Source organism: Myodes glareolus, chromosome 11 (assembly GCF_982192425.1).
Source record: "Myodes glareolus chromosome 11, mMyoGla1.1, whole genome shotgun sequence".
Classification (NCBI taxonomy): Eukaryota; Metazoa; Chordata; class Mammalia; order Rodentia; family Cricetidae; genus Myodes; species Myodes glareolus.
In genome coordinates this window covers 83864216-83890375 of record NC_142036.1, presented here as the reverse complement: position 1 = coordinate 83890375, position 26160 = coordinate 83864216, and the positions used below count along the sequence as shown (strand labels likewise).

The 26160-nt window shown below is 35.5% G+C and overlaps 1 protein-coding gene and 1 long non-coding RNA gene across 10 annotated transcripts in view; one reads left to right on the top strand and one right to left on the bottom strand.

Moving 5' to 3' along the window:
- LOC125387881 (uncharacterized) overlaps positions 1-21803 on the bottom strand; it is a 35561-nt gene extending 13758 nt beyond the window's left edge. Inside the window, exon 1 of the long non-coding RNA XR_007228038.2 lies at positions 21762-21803. This is a non-coding gene — a long non-coding RNA (uncharacterized LOC125387881). The remainder of the gene's footprint in view (positions 1-21761) is intronic.
- Positions 1-26160, top strand: part of Dgkb (diacylglycerol kinase beta) — a 638911-nt gene that overhangs the window by 231542 nt on the left and 381209 nt on the right. For all 9 annotated transcript variants that reach the window (XM_048415746.3, XM_085697733.2, XM_085697732.2 and 6 more), the window contains 4 exons: positions 943-975; positions 7663-7779; positions 16993-17066; positions 23631-23705. In XM_048415746.3, coding sequence (XP_048271703.2) covers positions 943-975; positions 7663-7779; positions 16993-17066; positions 23631-23705 — 299 coding nt within the window. The remainder of the gene's footprint in view (positions 1-942; positions 976-7662; positions 7780-16992; positions 17067-23630; positions 23706-26160) is intronic.

The following is a 26160-nucleotide window of genomic DNA, read 5'->3' as shown; positions in this document are numbered from 1 at the left end:
ATAAAGTATGGGCATTGCTGTGTGAGGGTCAACACCAGCTGAGAATGGGTCCTCACACAAATAAAACCATCTTTGGAGGTTCTTTGTCTCACAGTGTTATATCTGAGTATCCTAATTTTTAATATATATATATATGTATATGTATATATATATATGTATATATATATATATATATGTACACACACACACACATATTCACCCCACAGGGCCTTTGTGTATATTCTGGCTTCTGATATTGTGTTTTTATGGGATTCCTGAGTGTGCACATGAGTGCATAACTTGTGTCTAAGTCTGTTTCTTATGCCTTTGCTGAACCTCTTTTCCTTCTGTTTAGTTGCTTTGTCCTGTTTTGTTTGATTTTGTTTTGTTTTTAGTTTTATTATTATCCCCTAGAAACCTGCTTGTTTCCTAATGGGACTAGAGGGGGATGTGGATGGGAGGGGCGGTGGGGAGACACTGGGAAGAGTAGAGGAGGGGAAACTGTGATAAGGATACATTGTATGAAAAATCTGTCTTAATAAAAGATAAACTATTTTTAATGATTGAGCTAATGATAAAATTGATAGTAATAAAATTATCCCTGTAAAAATTATATGTATATGCACAAAGGCAGTGGAAGTATGCATAGTTATCAGGAATGTTTATCAATGTAGTCTGAATAAATAAAGTCATCCTTTGGGTAAGTCACTTCACAGTCTAACATATTTTGTTTTGAGTATCCTTGCTTGATTAAAAGATATCCGTTTATTTAATTTAGGAAAACAAACAAACAAAAATCCGTGAAGAGACTGTAGTTCCAGTTCATGGAGCCCACAGATACATGGTGTGTGGTGACATCATAGGTGTTCTACTTCCAGATATATGGTGTGTGGTGATAATCATAGGTGCTCTATTTCCAGTTTTGGTTTTTCGGCTTTTATATAAACTTCTCTTTTTCTGCAGACTATGCCCACGGCAGGAGTTTCCGTTCCTGAGGTATGTAAGGAAATTTTTATAACTGTTACAACTAAAAGTCATAATCAACTTATATGGATGTAAGGGATATTGTCGCCGATTTCAAATATTACATGATGTTAACACCTTAAAATTAATGCAATAATGTTAATTCTATATGTGTCAACATTTCAATATTGGAATTAAAATTCTTTGTATTTTCAATTATGGGATAGTCTTAAATATTTCTTATTTTTTTGTGGCAGAAGTTAGGAATATCAGAAATTATATGTCATAATACATTTAGAGAAAGCTTAAAAGTTGCTTTTCAAAGTATATGACCACTGTATTTTGTTTTCACATGTGAAATTCTCAATATCAATGGGAGGACATGGCAAAAACTACAAATTACTTCAGCTCTTCGAGAGCATTATTACACAGCATTTGACAATGATGTTCTGAGAATCCTTTGCTCACTTAGGAGCAGCAGTTGCTTCAGAAGAATGTCTAAGCAAGTGTTATGGGCACAAGACTTCATTATAATAGTATGCAGTCATAGGAAATCCCTTTATCCCTGCCTGGCTGTAGGTCTAGCAAGTGACAACAAACCAAAGTCTTCCTCATCTAGTTTTGTTTATCTAAAAGGTACCCATATTTGCCACAAGTTGTAATTCAGGGAGATTGATTGAAAAAAAATCAATGTATCTGTTATTCTGACATGCTATTTCAGTTTTAGAAAACAGAAATTTTATGTATTGTGTTTACTAAAATCTTCTTAAAGTATCTTTTATTTTCATTGTAGAATACAATGTTCTTTAAAAATTTTAGTTTTTTAGTAACCCCCAAAATATTTCATACATTTTATTTTCATCCATTTTGTTCTAAAATATCCTTAAACCCAGGTATGATGTGTGCATGGAGAAATGCACAAATGCGCATATATCCTCACTCCATTGCATCCTTGTTTTCTATTCTATGGAAGACTTCTAACAGGTTAACTGGCCACACATTTAAAATATTAAAAGAGCACAAAGAAATGCACATATATAACATTTTGCTGTTATTGTTTGAGAAAGGGTTTCACTGTGTAGCACTGACTGTCCTGGAACTCACTTTTTAGACCTGGCTGACCTTGAACTCACAGAGTTCCACCTGCTTTTGCCTCCAGAGTGCTGGGATTATAGGCATGTGCCACCACCACCCGGCAATCATTTATCTTTTAAACTATAAATAATTGGCTACACCTTTTACAAAGGACTCAGGATTTTCCTTTGAAACCATCTTGAAATTACTGACACATGGCATTTCCTGAATATAGCACAGTCTTTTCCTGTGGCATTCTGTTATTTTCAAATATTGTAAAAATTCAAGGCATCTGTACTATAATTTCTTTATTTTTATTGTTAATTCCAATAATAGAGTTGTGTCTACACATAATTGGAACACCCCCCACTTCCATACATACATGAAATTGGATACCCCCACTTCCATACATACATGTAATATAAATATCCCCACTTCCATACATACATGTAATTGGAACACCCCCAATCCTATGCACATAGTTTTTAAAATTGTTTATATCCAGAGCCTTCAAGCTATTTTTAAAGCAACAAACCTATGAATTATATTATAAATTTGAAAATGGTAAGAATTCTACTTTCTCTTCAGAAAATAAGAAAGTTTACTTAAAACTGGCAAGCTATATTGAGAATGCCATAAAGTCACTGTACTGAACTTTAAACTTAGTTAACAGAGACATTGAGGGTGAACATACATGAGCTGTGTCTCCCATCGTTAAGATTCTGAAAGTGTAGACGAAAGGCTGTACCCAGAAGTCAACATCCTTACAATAGGATGCATAAGCTTGTATAATAATTTTACATTGTACATACCATGGTATTATTTTGTAATTGTGCTGTCATATGTTAACATCAAGTAAAAATTAGACTACTTAGACATAGCTACTTCTATCCTTTAAGTTTCTTCTTTCCACTTAGGATTTATTTAATGGAAATACTGTCCTTGTTATGTATCCCTCTTTGAAGTTATCTAGAAGTGGTATATAAACCTTGTGTGAGGTAATGGAACCCAACACATCTAGTTCACAACATACAACACGCCTTCATGGTTAGGGCATGTGTATTGCCTAGAGCTATTTTAAAGGAAACTGCAGTGTCTTTGGATTTGTGCTATCCTATCTCCCCAAGGATACCCAATATCATAACCGCAATTATTCCAAGTTCGGAGGACTTAATAAGCAATGAAAGGACCACAAGTGCTTCTCGCATCACTTTCTAGTACAGTGCACAGCCTCGGCAGGATGTGATGAACTTAGCGACAGCATGTAGCAAGGCTTTCCTCCTTCTTTCATATTTCTGCCACTTATTGAGTTGTTGTTTTAGAGCAATCCCAGTGTCTCCATTTTCTCTGCTTATCCTGCGAGAAATCTTCCCACTTTTAAGGTGATATAGATGGTGGCTTCAGTGGGGAATAACGTGCTTAATCTTGAACAATTACAAGTAACAATGCGTGGATTTGGCTCTAAATCCAATACATATGCCTTTGTCCAGACTTACTTTTATGTAAGAAAATGATTTTTTGGATTAAGAAGTGGGGGGGTGGGGAAGACAGTTTAGGTGGTTAGAAGCATGTTCTCTGGCAGAGAGCCCAGGTTCCTTTCCCAGTATCCACAGGGAAGCTTACAACCCTCTGTAACACTAGTTCCATGAGATCTGACACCCTTTTCTGACTCCTTCAGCTGACCTCCATAGGCGCACACATATTGTGTACACACACATGTATATATACTATATATACATATATGTATATATGTGCAGGCAAATCACTCATACACATAAAATTAAAGAAATAAAACTAAAACTAAGAATTTAATAAGAGACTGATACCATTAGACTTTATACCATTCCTTTAATTTGTGCTTAACTTTTGTCATTAATTTTAATTAAGACTTGCAGCAATCAACTAAATTTTTCTATAACTTCCCAGGATTCCCGATAGATTTAGAGCCTTTGGTTTCTTTGGGGTAATCCTGGCCAGTAAAATAGTTAACCTGTGGAGCAGGTTTCTCCCAAAACTGGGTATAGCGGTGGTATTGTTTTTTGGAACTGATTAATGTCTCCAAGCTGTTAAAATTGTGAGCCCTGGTGTATGGAAAGGAGTCCTTAAATACTGTAAACACGCATATGCAAAGATGGATTAAGATCACTGCATTTCTGGGTGACTTTTTGTGGCCTAGCTGCAGTCTCAGAAGGGGCGGTAACCCCATGCAGACAACTCATGTTGTGGGCCCATAATCTGGGACCCAAGTGATGGCTGTTGCTAACTGCAGACCGCTCTTCTTTGTGGCTTTGTATGAAGCCAAGTGAAGAGCAGCTGCCTGTCCGTCATGCTGAGATTGCACAGGAAGGAGAGACTCCCGCGCTGGAGGTAATCATCCCTCATTGCTCATAGCTGTGGAGCGTTCGATAGCGGCAGGCTTGGGTATTGTCGTTAATATCTCTTTAGAGGCAGTCGTTTTCACCCAGGTACAAACACTTCACCTCTTAGAATCAGCATGGGACAGAAGAGGCATGTTTGTAGAGCATATATTTAAAGCGAGGTCTTTTTATTTCATTTATTTCATCATTTTATGTTCTGTGAGTGTTGCCTGGTTTTTCTGCTCTGCTTATTATGATGATTATTCTCCAGGAACTCGAATACAATGCATTCCCACGGGAAGATTTGTTGTATGACTGGAGTGTGAGAACCACAAAACATTGAATTCTGTGTTTCAAATATCTACATAGCAAACACAGGCAGTTGATATTTGAAAATGTTCAAATATCAATAACTTTATTTTCCAAGTTGTGCTTAAATGTTCTCTATTCTTTCGTGAACTTTTAGAGTAGTTCTTCTCAATGTTTGAGCAATTTCTATTGACTAAAGCAGTAATTTTCCCATACTTTTTTATCTAGAATAATTTATCTGGCAGGAGGAAGTTTTTCTTAATTTGTGGTTTGCAGCTCAAAAAGCTGAAAATATTGAAACTTCAGCTTAAAAGTCAAACCCAGTCCTTTGTCTGATACGGGGTCAGTGAAGATCTTTTCCCACTCACTAGGCTTCCTTTTTGTCTTATTGACTGTGTCCTTTGCTTTACAGAAGCTTCTCAGTTTCAGGAGGTCCCATTTATTTATTGTTGCTCTCAGTGTCTGTGCTACTGGGGTTATATTCAGGAAGTGGTCTCCTGTGCCCAGGCATTGAAGGCTACTTCCCATTTTCTCTTCTATCAGGTTTAGTGTAGTCAGATATATTAAGGACTTTAATCCATTTGGACTTTCGAATAGCAATACTTCCTGCAGGCAAAGCACACCAATTTTAATTTATTTTCACCTTGAGTTTTTAGAGAACATACTCTAAGTAAATACAGTACTCAAGAATTTATAGACTTTATTTCTCTAAATTTAGACAATGAGGGGTGACGCTGTTTGGTTCTGTATAGGAGCTCAGGATGATGTGATTTCTAAGCAGCAGAGGCGTAATTCCACCCATGCTTCCCAATTGTTAATCTCTCCCTATAATGAGGTCTTCATACACATTGTACTGTTAAGAACTACCTATGGGTAAATCTGTAACTTGTAAGCCTCAGAAAGAAATTTACAAAAATAATCAGAAATATTGTAACTTTCCCAGAAGTTAAGCTTATAAAAATACAAGCATTTTCATTACATGAAAAGGCAGCATAAAGAATTTGGATGAGAGGAATCATAATACCCCATCCACTTTTAGCCATGCCGGAAATTCACTCAGTCAATTTGCAAGGTAGGCTAACTATATTGATTAGTATTTTAATGCAAAAAGTCTAACATATATATTCTAATATATATGTATACAAGTACAAATATATATCCTTTATTTACTTCAAAAGATAAAAAGAACATTGTATTTAAAGCTACATAAGAATGTCTTTCCAAATTACAAAAAGTGAAATTCCACATTAGTAAGTATCTGTAGCTAATATGACATAAACATGGGAAAGTAATAGAAAGTACATGGGCAGTCAACCAGTAAAGTGCCCATGGCCAGACATTGCTTATCAATTAGCAGATTGTTACTTATTGAAACTAGATATTGCCCAAGAATTCCAAACACAGTGTTCAATAAGCTTTAGTGTTTAAATCTTACTTATTACTCAATTCTTTACCTGTTTATCTTGATTATTAACAGTCAGTAATTAAAGTCTGTGTTTATCAGTAGGAAAATGTTCTCATCTATATGGGACTTTGATTAAAAACTTGACAAATATAAAATTAGTATTGAAACAAAGCTTAAATAAATAGGGAAGCTTTTTTACCATCAGATCTAAGACTCTAATGCCGAGACTATTCAAAGTCATTTGTTTCCACAGAGTGAAGAAGAGTTGCAGAAGTTGTGAATTAGAAGGCTGGTTGCTGTTATTCAGGAACAATAAAGATGCCAGTGCCACTGCAAAGATCAGAAAAGGGTGTGTCAGACTGTAGAGTCTTGACTATGGGAAGACAAGGATAAAAGGATGTTGATCCACTAGGTGATAATTACAAAAAATTTAGGAGAAAAAATGATACTGATAGTATTTTACTTGTTTAAGCCCTTGATGGGTAGCGTGTAGTTGCTGAAGGAATGCTAAGTGTTTTAGATACATAGAGGGAGATACTGAAAGGACATTTGAGTATAATAGCTAATATTTGGGATGACACATGATTTGAAGTTGTGCTTTTAGACATCTTTATAAAAGTGATGGAATGAAGTTACTTTGGAAGCAAGTATATGCTGTCAAGATCATCAGGCCAAGGAAGGGACTTATCAGAGATCTCAAAGAGGATAAAGGATAAGCAGATGAGACTGGGACAACACATAGTGAAGTCTTGAGAGATAGGACGATGGGTGTCCTTAAAGCAGAGGGAGGCATGAGTTCAAGAAGTCGGAAGACATTCGTTCTGTCACAACTGTGGTTTACGTAGAGGAGAACATCATTCAATGTATCAATGAGAAGCTTATTGATGATCTGAAAAAAAGCTGAGTGGGGGAAATTACTGATTGGTTTTAAAAGAATAAAAAGAGAGATCAGAGGAAAGAAACAAGCAATTCCTACTCTGTATACACATTTGCACATACATTGTGTGTGTGTGTGTGTGTGTGTGTGTGTGTGTATGTGTGTGTGTGTGTGTGTGCACTTGTCCTTTTAATTTGTTATGGTAACAAAGGAAGTAGAAGGAACAGAAACAGAATTTCCTAATACATACAGTCTTTAACGTACATAGTAGCTTCAAAATTCATCATTAATTTAGGAATCATTTTCAATGTTCAATGTATTTATAAATACTATTTTAATACTTATAAAAATCTTTAAATTTTAATCTATTCTACAGCTAATGAAAGTAATAAATTCTCACATATTATAATAGTTCTCACATACTTCTGATATTGAGTATCTCTGCATCATTACAATTTTCATTTCTCCCCATGTTTCTTTAACAATGAGATAATATTTTGATCATATTGCTGTGGAATATATTGATTTGGTTGAAATAAAAAGGTTTTGTACTTTTCACAACACATTCCAGTTTAGTTAGGTGGGCTCAAGTTTATAATAGTGGTCTTTTAAGAGACTCCCTTTATCAAACCAATTCTGCATTTTAATTTTTAATATAATTTATCAAATATGTTTTACATTTTTTTTCTTTTTAACAGGAAAGGCAGTCAACAGCTAAAAAGGAAAAGGGCAGCTCTCAGCAGTCAAATAAAGTGACAGACAAGAACAAAATGCAAAGAGCTAACTCTGTTACTATGGATGGACAAGGTTTGCAGGTAAGGGTTTCAAAAGTACAAATTATGGTAACAGTCAGATTTGTTACTTTCATATTCTGAGAAGGGCATATGTTCAGTTATCAACACATTCTTTCATCATGTATATCATCTCAGTAGACTTCTTTAGAAAGCTCATTACTAATTTATCAAAATGTCAGTCTTACACTTGATTGACAGAATGACATTCTGGATAGATTAATCATTTATAATGCTATCTCCAGTTAAGATAAAATTGGCAAGAAATCTGTGAATTTGAAAGTTATAACTAATATATAAATTTAGTTTGTACATGTGTTATTTACACATATTGTGTGTCTCTATCCAGTTATAATCACACATACACACACCACACACACATGCATATGTATACACACATACACATATGTTGTATGGGTCTGATTTTGAAGAGTTCATTGTGAAGTTATTATACCTTTAGGAAAGAAGATATACATTCTGTGTGAAAATTTTTCTTTTAAATAAAATAATAAAAATGAGGGTATTAAGGGTATATATCCATATTTCTACATCTCAAATTAAACTCAAAGATCATCATACATATTTCTAGTTTAGACAAAATGAAGTTGTTGACATATTTTACAAATTTATAAATTATAGCTATGTCCTCAGACATAAAGAACTCATTCTATCCACCAGCATTTTAATCTTTGGAACTGTGTGATTATTTCACTTTTTTTCACCTATATGCTTCTCTGTATTGTATTTTCTCCTTTCTTAATGTACTGGAAATTTCAGGTTTGTTGGCAACTGCTGACCTCATGGATGACCATGGCATACATTTGCATACAACACATGCGATTCTAATACATATGAATTTTAATCAGATTTAATTAATGATAGTATCTTTTATAATTGTTAATCTATCTGTGATACTAAGTATCACATACTTCATATCTCTTAAGTAGCACAGTTAAGATTACACATAATATGTCTAATAATTGCTCGAATTAGAATGTCGAAAAGTTCATGACACTTAATCTTTGCTTACCTATTGACAATGAGTTAATTTTTGCAATTTAATAAGATATATTACAAGTAGAAACTCCCCTGAGTAATTAAATGTAAATGTAAAAGGAAATTTTAAATAAAAGTTATTATATTCATGTATATAAAATTCAATCATGAAAGACTATGTCAGAGAGTCATTTTTGGAAATCACATCCATGTGTTTAATAATATCTCATGTGACTCATCTCAAATTTGAAATCTGTCCACAATTTTGATAGCAGAATTGTACTGTGTGATCCCATAGACTTTTGCCAAGCACAAATAACACTTAAATCTAATATAAAATTATAGACTGATTAGTTTAAATTTTTAATCATTCTGAGTTTCTGTCTGAAATCTCAGTTTGGTAAATTTAAGTGTATTTAATGCATGCTTATGTACATATTTCTCCTCATGAAAAACAAGCATGGATCATTTGCTAATGTTTAAGAGAACACAAGAACTAGGGTGTATTTTACATATATTTGCATATCTTAAATCTATTTCACAATTCTCTCAAATACTATGAACATGGGGCCATCATACGACTTGTTGCCATTTTAGAAGCTTTTGTTTACATGCTCTGAATTGGAAAACTTACCCAAGTCCCTGCCAGTAGTCAGTGGTAGGGCCAAGTCTAACTGAGGAGTGCTTTGCTCAGATTCTGTGTGTTCTACTCCTATAAGTAAGTGGTGAATGTCTGAGCACTGTGCTCCTGCATGCATTTTTATTTTAAGTCTGATAAAAGTAACTTATTCACTAGAACAATAATGTCTGTACTCTCTGATTAAATAGTTAAATTTGAACATTCTCATAAAGCAAGAATTCCATGGTGTTTGCAGCATTCTAGGTTTATATGATTCAGTGATCTACTATATTTTAATATTTATTTATTATATTAAATATTTTATATGTAATTATTGTATTATATATTAATTATATAATATAAGCTATATTTTAGTGTTTATTTGATACAAAGCTGAAGTATTCAATCTTCGATGAACAGGGATAATCATATTAAAACACAGATGATCAACATTTTTACACTTTGTTCTAAGATAATCATAACTCTTCATAACAATGTTGACATATGAAATTTTCAGTCAAAGCTGTAACTTGGTAAATGCAGGCATGAATTTAGACAAAACAGTTGCAAATAAATAAAACTACATGTTCCAAAAATACTTTAGTTTAAATTTGTGTATTATCCCGTACATAATTGAGTTCGTCTTGGGTGTAGGAACTCACATGGTTGTATAAAACCTTAGTTATTTTATGCAAAACAGAAAGTATATTATGGTGACATCATTTTTGAAACAATATGATTATTGTTTTTGAGATGAGGTAAAAATATATTAATTTTCTGCAAGCTTTAAAAAGCCTATGCCATGGAAAAGCATTGAGTTGCAGCCCAGTTTGCAGGTAACTCATTGACAGGGGAGATCTACACTGCGAAAAGAAGATTAATCATAGTTAGGCACATTCATCTTCCTCCTTTTCAGCTAACCAGTATAATGATCAGGATTATTATTTCTAATTAGAGGAAGTAATAGATCATGCATAACCCTAGGATGAGTCTCATTAATTAACCCGAGTCCTAGGGGACTTCAAATAGCAGTGGCCTGGCACTCTGTCATTGTCATTACCACACCGTAGGTTTACACTCAAACACAATATCAAATGGAATGGAAATGCCAGTTTTTAATGCACAAGAACTTTAATAATAATGAGCATAATCCAATGTGTGGACCAATAAGGAAAAAAACAACAATTGGTTAAACTTTATTGTGAGAATTTATCCTTATCTTAAATATTATGTAAATTTCTGTATAAAAGCATGACAGGAGAATGAAAGAATCCAGCTTTTAAGATTTCAAATCCGTGACAAAGAGACCTTAATACTTAATATCTAAATTCCAACTGGTGTGTTCTTCCAGACAATTCATTTGCCCTGTTAGCTTTCTAACTTTATGCTTCATAATCACAAATAAACTAAACATAAACACATATGCTGTGACACTCCTTACCGTGTATACTAAGGCGCTTCATTTCTTTGATCGGAGTGTATAATGCCCTAATCTCATTGACTGTTACTGGTTCTTTATAGTCATTCTAATTCCCTGTTTATGTACAAGGTTATTATTCTATAGTTTTAAGAACTACAACTTTTCATCAGGTTTCAGGGCGACAGTGGCATATGCCTTTAATCCCAGCATCCGGAGGCAGAGGCAGGTAACTCTCTGTGTTCAAGGCTACCCTCTTTTACAGTGAGTTCCAGGACAGCCAGGACTATGCAAAGACATCCTATTTTGGAAAAAAAAAACCTGTAACTTTTTAACCGAGTTCATATCTTCATACATATGTTATATTATAAGTAATACAGAAGACAGAGCTAAGTAAGACAAATATCAGGTCAAAAATTTGGAGTTGTATGTAGTTAAAGAAGAGAGCCGGAAGTTAATAAATAGATAACTAATTCAAATTGGCAAGATCATTATCCATTTGGATCTATGGGAAATAGACAATTCTAGGCACTGTGAAGAATATGTCTACTAAGCTTTAGAACAATGCCAACCTGAAGACTAGAGAGAGAGCAGTCAACACAGAACATTCAGAGAAATAACAGGTACTAAGTGTTCTAAGTCCTGTAAAGCTTTCATGAGCACATTCCCTTTGGATGTGAGCAGAAATAATGTGATCTCACAACATATTTCAAAAGGCTCACTTCTGTTATGATTAGTTTATTAGAGAATTGGCCAGCCAATGCATAATTACCAGAAGCAATGAAACACTGCAGGATTCAAGGCTCACCACTGAGCTTTGTAGGTAGAGAATGTTTTGAGAACAGAATCAAACTGGTCAAATGAGGGCTAAAGGGATAGTTTATATGGAACTGGTAGTGACTAAAATGGCAGAGTTGACATCAGCTGAGATGTTGAAGACCTTGGGTGATTGTGGTTGAGGAGAAATTCCTACTGCCAAAGAATATAAATCAAATAAATAGTCAGACCAACAGGGAAATTGACAAGTTTGGGGAAGGAATGAGTATGGACTTTGGCGTAATACATGTCTGATGGTATTCAGGAAGATCAAATAAAATGAGATTGCTGAAGGCAGGGGCCTCTGTAGGGAGGTGCTGAACTGGACCTACAACCAGTTTAACTCCAGGGAAAATTGCTGAAGAAGTGGTAGGAAAAGGTTAGAGACAAGAGAACAAGAGGATTAAGTGGTTTTCTTTAAGACTGCGTTGTTTCCTAATGACAGAAGGTACATCTATAGCTTGCCACTAACATGATAGCCTGCAGAATGAGCAGAACAGGGACAATAACAATAGGCATTTGAAAATTGATGACAGAAGGCCCAGGGGCCCCAACCTACACAAAATCCTGGGGAACAAAGGAATGCTGACAGTGGACGAAATAGTCTTCCCTAGGGAAGAGTACACTGATTGGCCATCCGATACAAAATGATAAGACCTGAAAATAAACATACAAGTAACATAAACAGACTGAGCAGGTTGCATTTAGGATATGTATGTATCTTTATATATAGTAATGCTTATAATGACAGTTAATAAAAGAGAGGCCATGAATTGTAAAGGGAGACGGAAGGGTATATGAGAGGGTGCAAAGTGAGGAAACGGATGGGTGAAATGATGTAATTATGTTGTAACCTCATAAAAGTTTGTTGCTAAAGGATAAATTAGATACAAGAATTGATACACACCTGTTTTGTAGTCCTTAGGTCCTTCTAATTTTACATGTTGTCCTAACAATATCCTTTATGCAAAAGAAACTACTCGAAGAGTCAAGGATGAGATTCAGTTAGTAGAGTGCTGATCCGGTGTTCAGAGCTTGGATACCCAGCACTGCACAACATGGTAATGGTGGTATGTGTCTCAATCCCAATATTCAGGACCTGATACAGGAGGAGAAGACGTTCACTCATTCTCTGCTGAATAGTGATTCTGAGACCTGATCTTTCGTCAGAGTAAAGAAACGTGCTAAGGAAGGGAGGAGGCAATGAGAGAGGAGGAGATGGATGAAAGAAGAGGGGAAAGAAATTAGAAAAGGAAATCTTAAATACTAACCCAGAAGTACATTAACTTCTGAGTTTGATTATTAGACTGAATCAATGCAAGAGAACCTTTCTTCTGGGTAGGCAATGCTAAAGTGAAATAATAAAGCACAATTTTGTCAATGTACATTTAGGTGATTTGGTGTAAAAGTTCTTTTTACAGTTCTTGAAACTTTTTGTGAATATGAGATTGTTTTAGGAATTAAAAAGTACTTAGAGAGTTTAGTACAATTTAGATGAGATATTTCCATTAAACTTTATTCATATGTGTCGGTCATATCAAGTTGTGGAAACTAAGCAAAGTGCTTATGGTCGTTTCATCAGCACATGTGATGTCCATTACAGTACAAATCAGCTGCTTTAGACTGAGTTCTGTGATTAAATAAACATAATTTCACTGGACAGATGTCTGGAAATCAGGATGCAGAATCTGAATTAATGAAATAGGTGAAATATCTCATCTAATGATACTTCCATGTCTTCCTTTATCTCCGACAATCTAAGCTATGAAGCAGGGAATTGAAAACGAGTATGCCCATAATGTTGACTGATAGGGGCACAATATAAGATAAAATAGAGATTCTTCCAGAGTTTTGCTATCAAGTTTTTAACTTCTTTTTTCTTAGCGAGCAGGTGTATTATTATGTTTGATAAAAAAATGAAGTGTCTCATTGAGCCCAATTCCATATATATCTTGTGCTGAGCCCCCATGGGTCTTGTCTTTCATTTAGATTATGCAGCATATAAGAAAGTTTAAAAAAATGAAAAACAAGGCAGTGGCCTAGCCAAGATCACTGTCACTGTTTTTGTCCCACTTAATTGGAATGCAGGGCTAGGGCATAGGAACAGGTCCACATTTTTTTCAGGAGTGTTCAGTGTGTGGCATCTTCAAAGTCACCTTTAGGCCTTCTCAATTTCCAGGTCCCACGCTGGATAGAAAAGAGAGGGTCAGTCCTCTTCTGTCTTTAGAAAGAACATGCTCCACAAATTCTGTATTTGAAACCTGGGTCTGCAATGACATCATGCCGCAGACAGCTATGGCTTATACTTGAGACTCTTTTCTCCCACAGCTCCAGGTTTGAGGTATCCAAGAGCATAGCACAGGCAGACTTGTTGATTATGAGGTCTCTTCTTTGAGTTTTGAGGCAGCAAGCAGCTCACTGTATGCTCGCATGTACTGTCTGTGTGCTGGGAGAATTGGGGACAGGGGGATGCAGTCATAGCAGCTGCCAGCATACTTCACCAGAGGAGACATTTTCATGCTTCACTACTTATTTATTCTCTTACCTGACAAGACATTGGAAGCTCAGTATCTTAAACACTCGTATATATTTGTACACATATGTATATGAATACAGTCGTGTTCTGAAAGCACCAGAAGCCACTAAGATGAAAATAGGATAGGGAAGATCATTCAACTCTATTCTTACCATTCCTTTACTCAGAGCAAAAACCGTTTTAACTTGTCAAACTTGACAAAGATTAGACAGCCCTGCAGGTCTTTGGCTCTCAAAAGTAAGACTTCTGTCTACTTAGCACCCACTTTTACTCAAGCAGATAGGCCTTCTTTTTATAGAAGCAAAGGTTAACACAATTTTAAAGCTTTCTCTCTGAGCCTAGAAAAATATGCCAGATTTGCCTGGAATAGCTATTCTGGTCTGGCAAACATTCTATGTTCCCTTAACACCTGAGCCTCACAGCCACTGTTTCTCCACTGTCAGCACAGAGGGGAGAGGAAATTCTGCGTTTGTTAGCCTTCATCAAACGAGCACAGACCCACAGTGACTGATGGTACACAAGCGCAGTGGTGTAGGGAGAAATGCTACAACTAACTTACTCCTTTTGTATTTGCATGTTGGGCATTTTACTTTCTTGAATATGAAACTTTGTCATTCTAAATTCTTCAAGTTCTCTTGTATTTCTTTAAGTCATTTTACTGATTTATCCACCTAACTTGCCTCAAAATTATATATATAATTTTGTGTTATTTTACACAACACCATTTATTTTATGATCTCTTCTGTGATATATTTTATAGTTCATAATTGTATGGAAGATTAGAACCAAATTTTTAACAATCCTGCCTGTAATTTATAATTATGCTTGTAAATATTTCAATAAGTATCTCAGAAACGCATTTCAAAATATTTTAAAAGAATTATTAACACCGGTGAATTTTAAATATAATCTGATATAATAATTAACTGTGTAATTTGGGGAAAGAAAAATCTTTATCACAAATATTTGAATTTTTATTACTTTGCTCGAAATTCTCATTTATGAGCATAGAGATGCCTCCGTCTAGAAAGCAGCTGCAACACAAGAATGAGGGCCTGAGTTCAGTACCCTGGCATCCATCTGGAACACCCGAGAACAGCACTATACTCTAGTATTATGAATAATGTGGGAACAGAGACGGGAAGATTCCAGACCTTAACAGTCAATGAACTACAGGCTCTTAGAGATTTAGTCTCAAACAATAAGGTAGAGAAGTGTTCGAAGAAAACATTTAACACACACACACATAAACATACATTCATATAAATTTACTCATATGTCTACATACACACATATACATACATGCACACATACACATTTTTATTTTGGAATGCTTATGTCTAAAACTAATGAATATTAATTCAAAAAAACTTAAAAATAAAATAAAATGTATGCATATATATATAATCATTCCTTTTTTGCATAAGATAATTTTAAGAGTTCCAGTTTTGCGTTATGAAGAAACATAAAGAAATTTGTATGCAAGTCTTCAAAGGAAAGGTTTTTTCTTTGATGTTTCTACATTGTGGTTTTTGATGGGTAAAACTGGCAGTTATTTCATGCCATCAGGTCCCAGGCTTCATGGTAGTGGCCACTTCTTTCACATTAACATTTGTTGCAGGGAGGAACAGGAAGTAAGTACAGACCCTACAGCTTTCCTGTCCTTGATGAACCAGTTAGAGGTGAAATGGGACAGAAGCGTCTTCATGCTCTTTCTTAGGGAAAGTAAAACACAGGCAGATGCAAAGGCTGACCTCAGAAATAGTTGTTTTAGAGTAGAAAAATTAAGACTATCTGATTCATTTTCCACAGTTAGCCACTGTGAAGCTTTTAACATTTCTCCTTGCCCAAACTCATTAGGAAGATGCCATTTAACTGAAGAATTGGAGGAAGGAATATTTAAACTGGTACCATTAAAACAGACAGCAAGAAAGGGCATGATGCAATGAAATGATTGCTTTCAATTGTCACATTAAATATTTAAGATTCATCTCTAGGGGAGAAAAAACACCACAAGAATAACCTAATCTACTTCCTATCTTAATATTTAACATATCCTATCGGTTTCATAATCTTTTGCTAAAATCATCTTAATTTTTGTTCTAAGCTCCATTTAAGCATGATATCAATATTCTTTGAATAGTGGTGTTTCTACCCAGGATACATTTATTGGTGTCTACCTATCAACAGTGAAATCAGACACGAGATTTCTTTGCCACTCTACCTAAAACAATGGTCCCATGTTATCGGGCACCAGCACAGCACTATTATTGTTGGAGTTCTTGGCCCACCTCTCTACAGAGTCCAGATTTGTCCATGTGCTCATGTTCTTAATGTGTACTTTTTGTTAAATTAAAATTCCACCAGGAAGCACATTGACTTCTTGATGCACAGCAGAATTTTGATGAAGACAGCACAGTCTGAGATCACTGCCCACCCCGTTTATAAGGGGAGAGCAACAGTTAGTGGACCTTTGCTTAGCAAATAGACATGGCACACTGGGACTCTGTTTTCAAAACAAGAGAAAAAGTACTGAGGTAAGATGGGCAGGAGTGCTAGGTGTGAAGGAGGCCCCCAAAGAGATGAATTCCATGTGAAATACCAGCTCTAAGTGAGGGAAATTCTATGTAAAGAAGCCTTTCTATATGTAACTGGATTCTTGTTTCTCTTACAGTGACTGATTGTAGATAGTTTACAGAATTTTCCACAAACTGCAGCTTTTGGTTTTCTTTTCTTGCCTGTTCTTCTTTCTTTAAAGGAAAGTTTCTTTGTGAGCCTTTTTTCTATGGTGAGAGACAACAGCCACCCTCATACTATGTCACATCCTAATCCTTCCTCCGTTCTTCCTTCTAGATCACTCCTGTTCCTGGCACACATCCACTTCTAGTTTTTGTCAACCCCAAAAGTGGTGGGAAGCAAGGAGAACGGTAGGTTTTAAAAGCCAAGTCTGTTTCTCTCTTTTATGAAAGTGACAAGATGAACTACTTTCATGATGTAAACAACACTGCTTCTCAAAGGATAATGATAACTCTAATATACAAGCTAACACCTATTGTGACAGACTGATATCAGTCACTTCTCTTTTATATTTGAAATTTTCATGTAATGGCCTTTTGTAAGCATTTTAGCTACCAAACGTCACATATCTCCATTTTGTCTACCACACCTATGATCTTGCCTCTTAGCAAAGGGCTTGGTATATGACAAGGATTCACAATATTAAAAGGAAGTTGGTTTTCCAAGCGGCTAACAGGTAGATCCCGGGCAAATTACAGTCAATACCAAGGAAGAGAATTCATGTGAAATTTTTAGGCAAATATATTATGGTGATTTTCTGCCTATATTTTAGAGTTCATGATTCTGTGTTTGTAGGTAAGGACAGTATATGTAATATGAAATAAAACACAGGCTACAGTGTCAGGCATCTTAGTACTTATTCAAGCCAAAAATGCTAAATTTTGCTCTTGTGATGAATTAATAATTAAGTCATAATATGAAACAAAAATATGAAAAGGAAACCACTGAAGAGTTTATTCAAGTATACAGAGGAGTAATACAATCACGTACGTCCCCCTTAACATTGCTGGTATGTCATTTTTAATCTCATATGTGAGAACAGGTCAAAATAAACTCTGTGACTGTACATTAGAGTCTTTTGTTGTTTACAACAAATTAGAAAGATTTCCATCCCTATCGTAGAATTTTGAAAATTACTTTTTCTGATGTCCTTTAACTTTGAGTTGTTTTGATTAAATGACACTTATTATTTTTTCATTGAATGAAATGTTATTAACTTTTACTTTTCATAACATATAGTTATCTTTTACTATGATAAATATATACTGTAGTAATAACTCAAAACCTTAAAACTCCACAAATTTCATTAAAGAGATCAGTTGCCTCACTCATGAAAGTAGAAATTAAGCAATATTGCAAAAGTACTTTTATTGAAAAGCTTAATTTATTACACGCACCTTTGTAATCCAATTTATTTCAGAAATAATAAAAAGATGGAAATGGTAAATATTAATAGGCTTTCTTGTGGTATTTTTAATACATTGTTTATTATAATCGGGCAAACATATCTCCTCAAATGTTTATCAAACTGAAAATTCTTTTATCTAGCATCATGAAGTTCTCCATTATCTCTTGTTGTTTAACAGGGCACTAGCGCGTCAAGACATTTTGTTCCCGTGAAGCTAACCTTAGTGCCCGTTTACCGACCTTTCCACAGCTGCCCCCTTTCTGTAATCAATGAACTCTCACCTCCGAGATCATTGTGTTTCAATCCCACAAGTGTGCCCATGCTGTTCTTATCTATTTCTGCATGGTTCGTTGCACTTAACTAACATCTATGTGTATACATGTGGTGACAGAAATTACAGGCTTTCATGCTGCTCATTCCCAGTTCAGTCTGTACCACATGAGTCTGCTCCCAAGATGGTGGACATGTTGGTTGTTTCTGGTCTTGGCTATTGTGAGCCATAGAGCAGAGGGTGTGGGATGCAGCTGCTTCTTTAACAACATTATTTTAATGACTTTTGATACATATCTATTAGTGGATCAAACAGTACTTCAGTCTTTAAGATTTGGAAGTATGCCACCACTCTTTCCAATAAGACATATGTCACTAAGACCTACAGGTAAAGGATACTTTTTATCCACATCCACATCATTCTATGGCCAGTTTAAATAATAGTCATTCTTACTGAGGTCTCTCACTGTAATTTTCAATTGCTTTTCCCTAAAATTGTGCTACAGTGATGAGCTTTGTTGTATTTTTTTCTATACATTCTATTGGCCATTCATAAGTCTTCTTTTGAGAATATAAATTTAGCTATATTTCTTATTTTAATTAGAACTTTTCTAATTTTTATATTCTCATGAATGCTGTCAGCTCCTTATAAGTTGCATATTTTGGAAAGTCGTTCTCCCATCCCATGGATTATGTTCCTTTGTTGCAGAGATGTTTTTGTCCCTTTGTATCTTATCAATAAGTGCAGTAGATTTTTGTAGTTGGATTTTTCTTTGGGTTTCTAGCTCACAAATAATGGCATGGAGACTTGTTCTTAATTACAAAAAACTTGGCCTATAGCTTAGGCTTGTTCCTAAGTCTTTTAACTTCAATTAACCCATATTTTTATTAATATGTGTGGCTATTACCTCTATCCCATTCTGTGTTTCTAAATAATTTCATATCTAGCTGACTTTGGTGTTTCTCTTCTTACCAGAATTCTCTGTGCCTGTCACTCCCACCAATACCTCCTGCCTACCTAATGGTCATGCATCCCTTTATTAAACTAATCATAAGGTGCCTTAACAAAGACATATCTTCACAGTATACAAAAAGATTATTCCCCAACAAGATTTAGTACGCCTAATAAAAAATGTTGAAGAAATTTTATATAGAAGAAATTAACTTGTGCCTAGTACAATGTCATTTATGGAAAACCTCACTAATATATTATAAGAGATATAGGAAAACTGAAAGCATCCATTCTGAATTCTGAAATAAGACAACCATGCCAACTTCATCACTGTTGAACATAGTATTGGAAATCTATACAAAGCAGGCATGTAAGAGGGAAAATTTAGGACATTCAGATTAATAAAAAGAAAATCATTATATCAGAAAATACCAAGCATGCCACCAAAAATATGAACACTTATACATAATTTCTCCAAAGGGAAGGATACAGATCAACACAAAGCATTAGTACTGTTGCTACAAGTACATAGTAAATTATTTTAAGTAGAAAACAAGAAAGCAAACCCAACTAGCTAATGTGCTATATGCCTGTGTTTCTAGCACTTAAAGTATGAAGTTAGCCCAAGCTGCATAACCAGAGGTTTTCTAAGCTAACCTGGATCTACAGTAAGACACCTTCTTAGCAAGAATCAATTTAGGATAGGTACAAAATTAAATAAGTCACTAAATCACTTGAAATTCAGAAGGCAAAGTTTTTATAATGAAATTTGTAAAACCTTGATTAAAGATTTGTGGACAACATAAAACATAGAGTGCTTTCTAATTTCCATCAGTTGGAACAATCAATGTGGTTGAATATGTTTATTACCTAAATGAATCTACAGGCTCAATGTAATTGCTATGCAAATGCCAAGAATGTTCTTAATAGAAAAAAAATCCTAAAATTCATATCATCTCACTAAAAGAAAAAGGAAAGAGAGAGAGAATCAAGTGCAACAGCATAGCCAAGAACAAAATTCAGGAGATTTAAACACCCTGAATGCAATATCTACCACACGGTTATAATTATCAAACTGGCGTTGAGCTGACATAGACACACACAGCGGAATGAAATGGAACAAAGAGTTAGAAATACATCTCTGTCTGGATGGCTGTCTACTTTGGACACTGGTACAAGGATGTGCATTGAAGAAAGGACAGCCTTTCCAATAAGCAGCCCTGGGAAAATTTAGCATCCAGATGCAGAAGACTAAACCAGTTTTTACACCCTTACCTGTTATAACAATTAACTAAATCAGATTGAAGACTTCACAGAATATGAAACTGATAAAGGAAAAGGTCTCGGCATGTTATCCTTAGTAAGGGATTTTTGGACAAGATTCCTCAAAACACAGGAGATGAAAACAACAGAAACATCATGAATATCTTGAATACAAAATGTAAAATGTCCACAAAGAATTAGATAAGAATTAACTCTTTTATGGACATGAAAAATAAAGACTAAGTAGAAAAAATATGAAATATGATTTAAAAGGATACTACACCCGTCTACATTTAGTTTGAGAGCCCCTACATTATTTAGATTGATCCTTCGCTTAATATGTTCCCAACTGTTTGATACATATTTTCTTTAAAGCAAGCCATGTGGAAGTACTTTGAAGTCAGAAAGATGCTAGTGAGCACAGCTATGCTATGAGTACTCTTATTTTATTCGCATGTCTTTGCTATTTATATTTTGACTTTGAAAATGAAAGGTCAAATTACAGGCCCTTGAGAGTCTCTTTGGTGAAGGTGAAAGGGAAACCTAACTACTGCTCTACTCCTGACCGAAGACCAATTTTCTGCCAGACAAAGCTTTCCTCTTTCACTGTGGGCACAGTCAAGGAAGAAATGAATATGGAGTGGTAAGGGAAGAAGGGGACACCCTCTTAAACATCCAGATCAGTTGAGTGAGCCTTGGTGACATTGAATTGATCTCTAAAGCATGGAGAAGATTCTGGGAAATTCTGCCTCCTGAACATGATACAGCTTTTCATTCATAAGCGATTATGGAAGACCTAACAAGATCAGCCGGTTTCAATTCCGGTATAGAAGGTGGAGGGACTCATGAGAATTACTCTAACTGAGTAGCTATTATTAGCTGACAGCTGCTGGGGGTTGGGCATCATTATCTTGAGGCTGTGCTACCTGACTTGTTGCACATGATCCGGTGGATGACTGTAACACGAAGGGGCTGGCTTGTTGGGGTTTCCGTTCCGCCCGGTACCCCACAGCCCGCAAACCCCAAAGAAAATCACACACAGGACTCTATAAGATTATAAACTGATTGGCTCATTAGGTCAGGTTACTTATTGGTTCTTATAACATATATTACCCCATTATCCTTATCTATCTTAGCCACATGGCTTTGTACCTTTCTCAGCTGGGCAAGTTACATGCTGCCTCTTGGGTGGTCTGCGCAGTAGTGGCAGAGGAACCTTCCTGCTTCCCAGAATTCTCCTGTCCTTATTGCATCACCTCTACTTCCTGTCTGGTTTTCCCACCTATACTGCCTGCCTGGCCAATCAGCGTTTTATTAAAATATGATTGACAGAATACAGACAATTCTCCCACACCAGATGACTCCACAGCCATACACAGATGGGGAGTACCAGATAAAGGTCGGGCTATTTTACAAAACAGTAAGAGCACCTATAGGAGGAGGTGGATGCATGAATGAAGATGTCCTTGTTGACCCCAAGGGTTGAGTCAGCAGATCCAGCTGGTTAAGGAGCCCCCTTTTTCCTTGCCACGGAGCTCATTCCTTCTGAGACAGTTCTGAGAATAAAGAGGAAAACCTTGCCTGTGAGAGCAGAAACGGTGTTCCCTCAAGAGCACAGCGGTAGCTAAGCCCTCAGTTATAAATTCCAAAGGAACTCTCAGGGCCAATTACACTGATGTTTAATGGTCAAGTTCAACAGTTAAATGACAAACACACGTGCATATACTTAGTAACACTGGAAGCAACACTGCCCTCATTAATGAAATCAGTCAGTGGAGACAGGTGGGGGGGTCAGGACGCTCGTGTTTCATTTTACACGTGTGTATAATTCTCAAAAGAGTAAAAGATTTGACAAATAATGTGAAAAGATGTGTTAAAAGATACCTATTCATAATTTTCCTGTGACAGGGAACTTCCAGACTAGGACTCCATAAAGATGTCTCCTTTTTTTATTTTTGCCATTTTTTTTTTTACTTTGATAGGTTGGATAAATTGCAATACGTCACAGAATTGTATATCCACACAAAATTTGCTTTAATAGTCAACAGGTGTGAATTGTTTCCCTTTACCGTTTATTCAGATGGCTCCTGCTGGTCACATCCAAACTCCAGTAGCACCTTGTACCACTAGGGTAAAAGACATAAGGTTTGTGATGGGGGAACAGGTCAACACACATTCTGCAAAACCACATGAAGAATGTTAACTCAGAAAGGTTTAAAATATGTTGCTATGGAAGTTCAGAGGAGGAAATATCCATGCAAACTGAGAAATCTCAGAATAAGTGCTCCTGTATTGGGTGTTACACAAATAGATGTTCACCAGATGAGGGAAGGAGAAAGTAGACTCGGGAAAGGGCATGCTGTCGACCAGGAGCATCTCAACACAGATAGTTTCTTTATTTATTTCTTTTTTTTTTGCAGATTTAGAGATGGAGTAAAATATTAATTTCTTTCAGAAAATAAAGTCTTTAAAATTTACCTGTAAGAATAATTTGACAGATTTATGAGTTGAAATGTTCATGTATAACAACTGGACTATGTTATTTCCTTCCATGAATGGAGTGTATATTATAAAGTGTTTAACCCTACTTTGTGTAAGGGATAATTTTTAATCTTTATTACTTAGGTCCAATAACAATGTTGAGATCTGTGGAGAGAAGCATATACTCCACATAGCCATCTATCAACAGAATATAATTAAAAGTTTTATACTGAATTTTTTAAAAAATATTTTTAATGCTGATTACTGAAATAATGTTCAATGGAGGGTTAGCAGTCGCTGCATCATAGCGGTGTGACCATCACTTCTGACTTCTAAGCTGTGTTACCTTCATGTCTGTTTCCTTTCTTTTGAGGCCCACTAGTTCTTTGAGTGCTTTATGTTTGATATTACAGAGGATGGATTTATCAGATACTATTAAATACTAACCCGTGCACTTGCAGCACTAGGTGTGGAATGTTTCTGAAAAATCACGATTGATCTTTACTTAATTCCCCACTTTCCATGTTTTCACATTTACAGCATTTACAGAAAATTCCAGTATCTACTAAACCCTCGTCAAGTTTACAGCCTTTCTGGAAATGGACCAATGCCGGGGTAAGTGAGTATGAGGATGACCTCATTGTCATAGACTCACTTAATAGCTACTAACTAAATAACCTGTGTGATGTGTCCAGAAAGGTCATTCAACTTCTGCAGAGCGTTCAGCACGTGAAAAAAAATGATGGTAACCTACATCAAAAGAGCAAGAACACACAATGTTCTTCAAAATAGCTAACAACACACTTCAGATTTGTATCTTTTCTAGTGTAAGCAGTACTAATAAAATCACACACACACATACACAGACACTTGCTCATCACGCACTCACACAGACACACATAAACACACACACACACAGAGCAAGATTTAAAGCTGCTGAACCTTGTTTGAGGAACTGCTGTCTTTTACTTGTTTACTATTAAGAATAGATTTGTTGCAGACTGAAACAAGAAACTAATTAACAAAGATTAGAAGTCATAATATAATTTTCTCGTTTATTATCTGAAGCATCTAATGAATACCACTCTCATAATATAGTTTCTTATTACTAGGTAAGGCATAGTGGAATAAAATTATATTTTCAACGTGAAACATGTACTTTTGATGAAATAAATATAGACTGAACTAAATTATCATTAATTTGGCCTCATTAAGTTATTAACGTCATCCTCTTGCGGTGACCTCCTTTCTCTCTATCAGCGTGGCGGTAAACATTAGACCCACATAAAGCCAAGAGGAGTTGAATAAGCTTTTGTGTTTCCTGAAAAAAACAAAAAGAAAACAAAAATGGGTAGAGTTTAAAATAGGTCCTGTAGGCTGTTTCCCAAGAGCTATAAATTAGGTACTCAAATGGTTTGTTCTCTTAAAAATTGAATAAAATTTGTACCATAATAGTATGTGTAAAATAGTGTTAATAACGCACGGTTATCATACTTTCCACAATTGTAATAGTCGTTTCCTTATACCCCTCACTGCTTGCTATCCAGGACAGGTTTCCAAACACAGAGTAGTGTCCGATGGAGCCTCTTTGCCATCGGTGGCAGGCTTGTCCTAATGTTGATTTCTGAAGGCTGCCTTGTCGAGTAATATACCCTGCCAGCTAGAGAGGTTCCCAATTGGTCATAGGCAGCAAGTCTTGACAAACAGCGTCAAGGCCAGGACAAGTCAGGAGGCTGACATAGATGCGCTCTTGAGACCATGCTTTTCTTTGCTTTCGAATATTCTCTCTACTTCACAGTAGTGTATTCTGACTGGTTGAGGGAAACCCTTTGAAATGTTGATTCAGTCAACCTAGCTGGATCCTGGACAGCCTAGCCTCTGTGTGCCTTCCCTGTCTCACCTTCATAGAGACGAATGAAACTGACTTCCTAGGAGACTGTGACGTCAAATGGGCCAAATCTTCCAGACACATCGCTGTGTAGCTTAGCCTTAGTAAACGACATCATCTGCAGTCCTCTGGGTGCCAATATTAACTGAGAGTTAGCTGTAATGTTTATCTTGTGTGGATCACTGTAATAATCGTGATTTTTGTAAGATTTTGTCATTTCAGTTCTCTCCCATTACTTGAAGTATCACATGCTTGGTTTTCCTCTTTACATTTCATGTATCCTGATATTCTCCATTCCTTTTTTATAGTGAATAAATTATATATATATGTGTGTGTGTGTGTGTGTGTGTGTGTGTGTGTGTGTGTGTGTGCGTGTGTGTGTGTATTTATAATACACCCTTACTACAAACATTACCATTTAGGAAAAAAGTTACATCCCTTCTGCTTCTGCTCCTCCATAGTTTATCTTCCTGACCAATCTATTGTAGATACCCATTAAGTAACTTATCTATATATCTCCTTGTGACGTTCAAACATCTACATGTTTATGTAATATAAAGTATTTTTTTCAAATGTAGACTTTGTTTGCTATATAAATTGTATTTTTCATATTCTCCCTTGAAAGAAAATAGGAGGGCGATTTTTCTGTTGTGTAGATATTTGTATTCAGTTTTAGGGATAAATAACAATCCAGAAGATTATTAGCAATTTCACTATTGATGATCAATTAGACTGTCTTAAATTTAAATTACCAAACATTACCAAATCCATATTAAGAGAATGTTCCTATGAACTTATGTTTATTTTTGAAAGTTTGTTGAAATAATTTCAAAGACTCAGTCACAACAGGTAAAATGTCTTGTTTGATAATATTGTCAGTTTTAATGTTATTTCTTCAAAAATTTACATAAAAAGTTTGAATCAATATATATTCCAATGAAAGCATGTAATATGTTTTCTCGATACATTTTCATTTGATGATCTTCTGCAGATTTACTTTTTTGTAATTTCATAGGTGAAAATACATTGGAATCATTTTACTGTGCATATCTGATCAACTGTATAGTTTTCTCTTTTCTGTCCCTGATTTGCTGACAACAGGTACACAACCTCCTTGTTATAGGAAACCATTAGAAAATTGTGAAGTTGTTTACTAAATTGGAAAAAAATGGAGAATGCGGG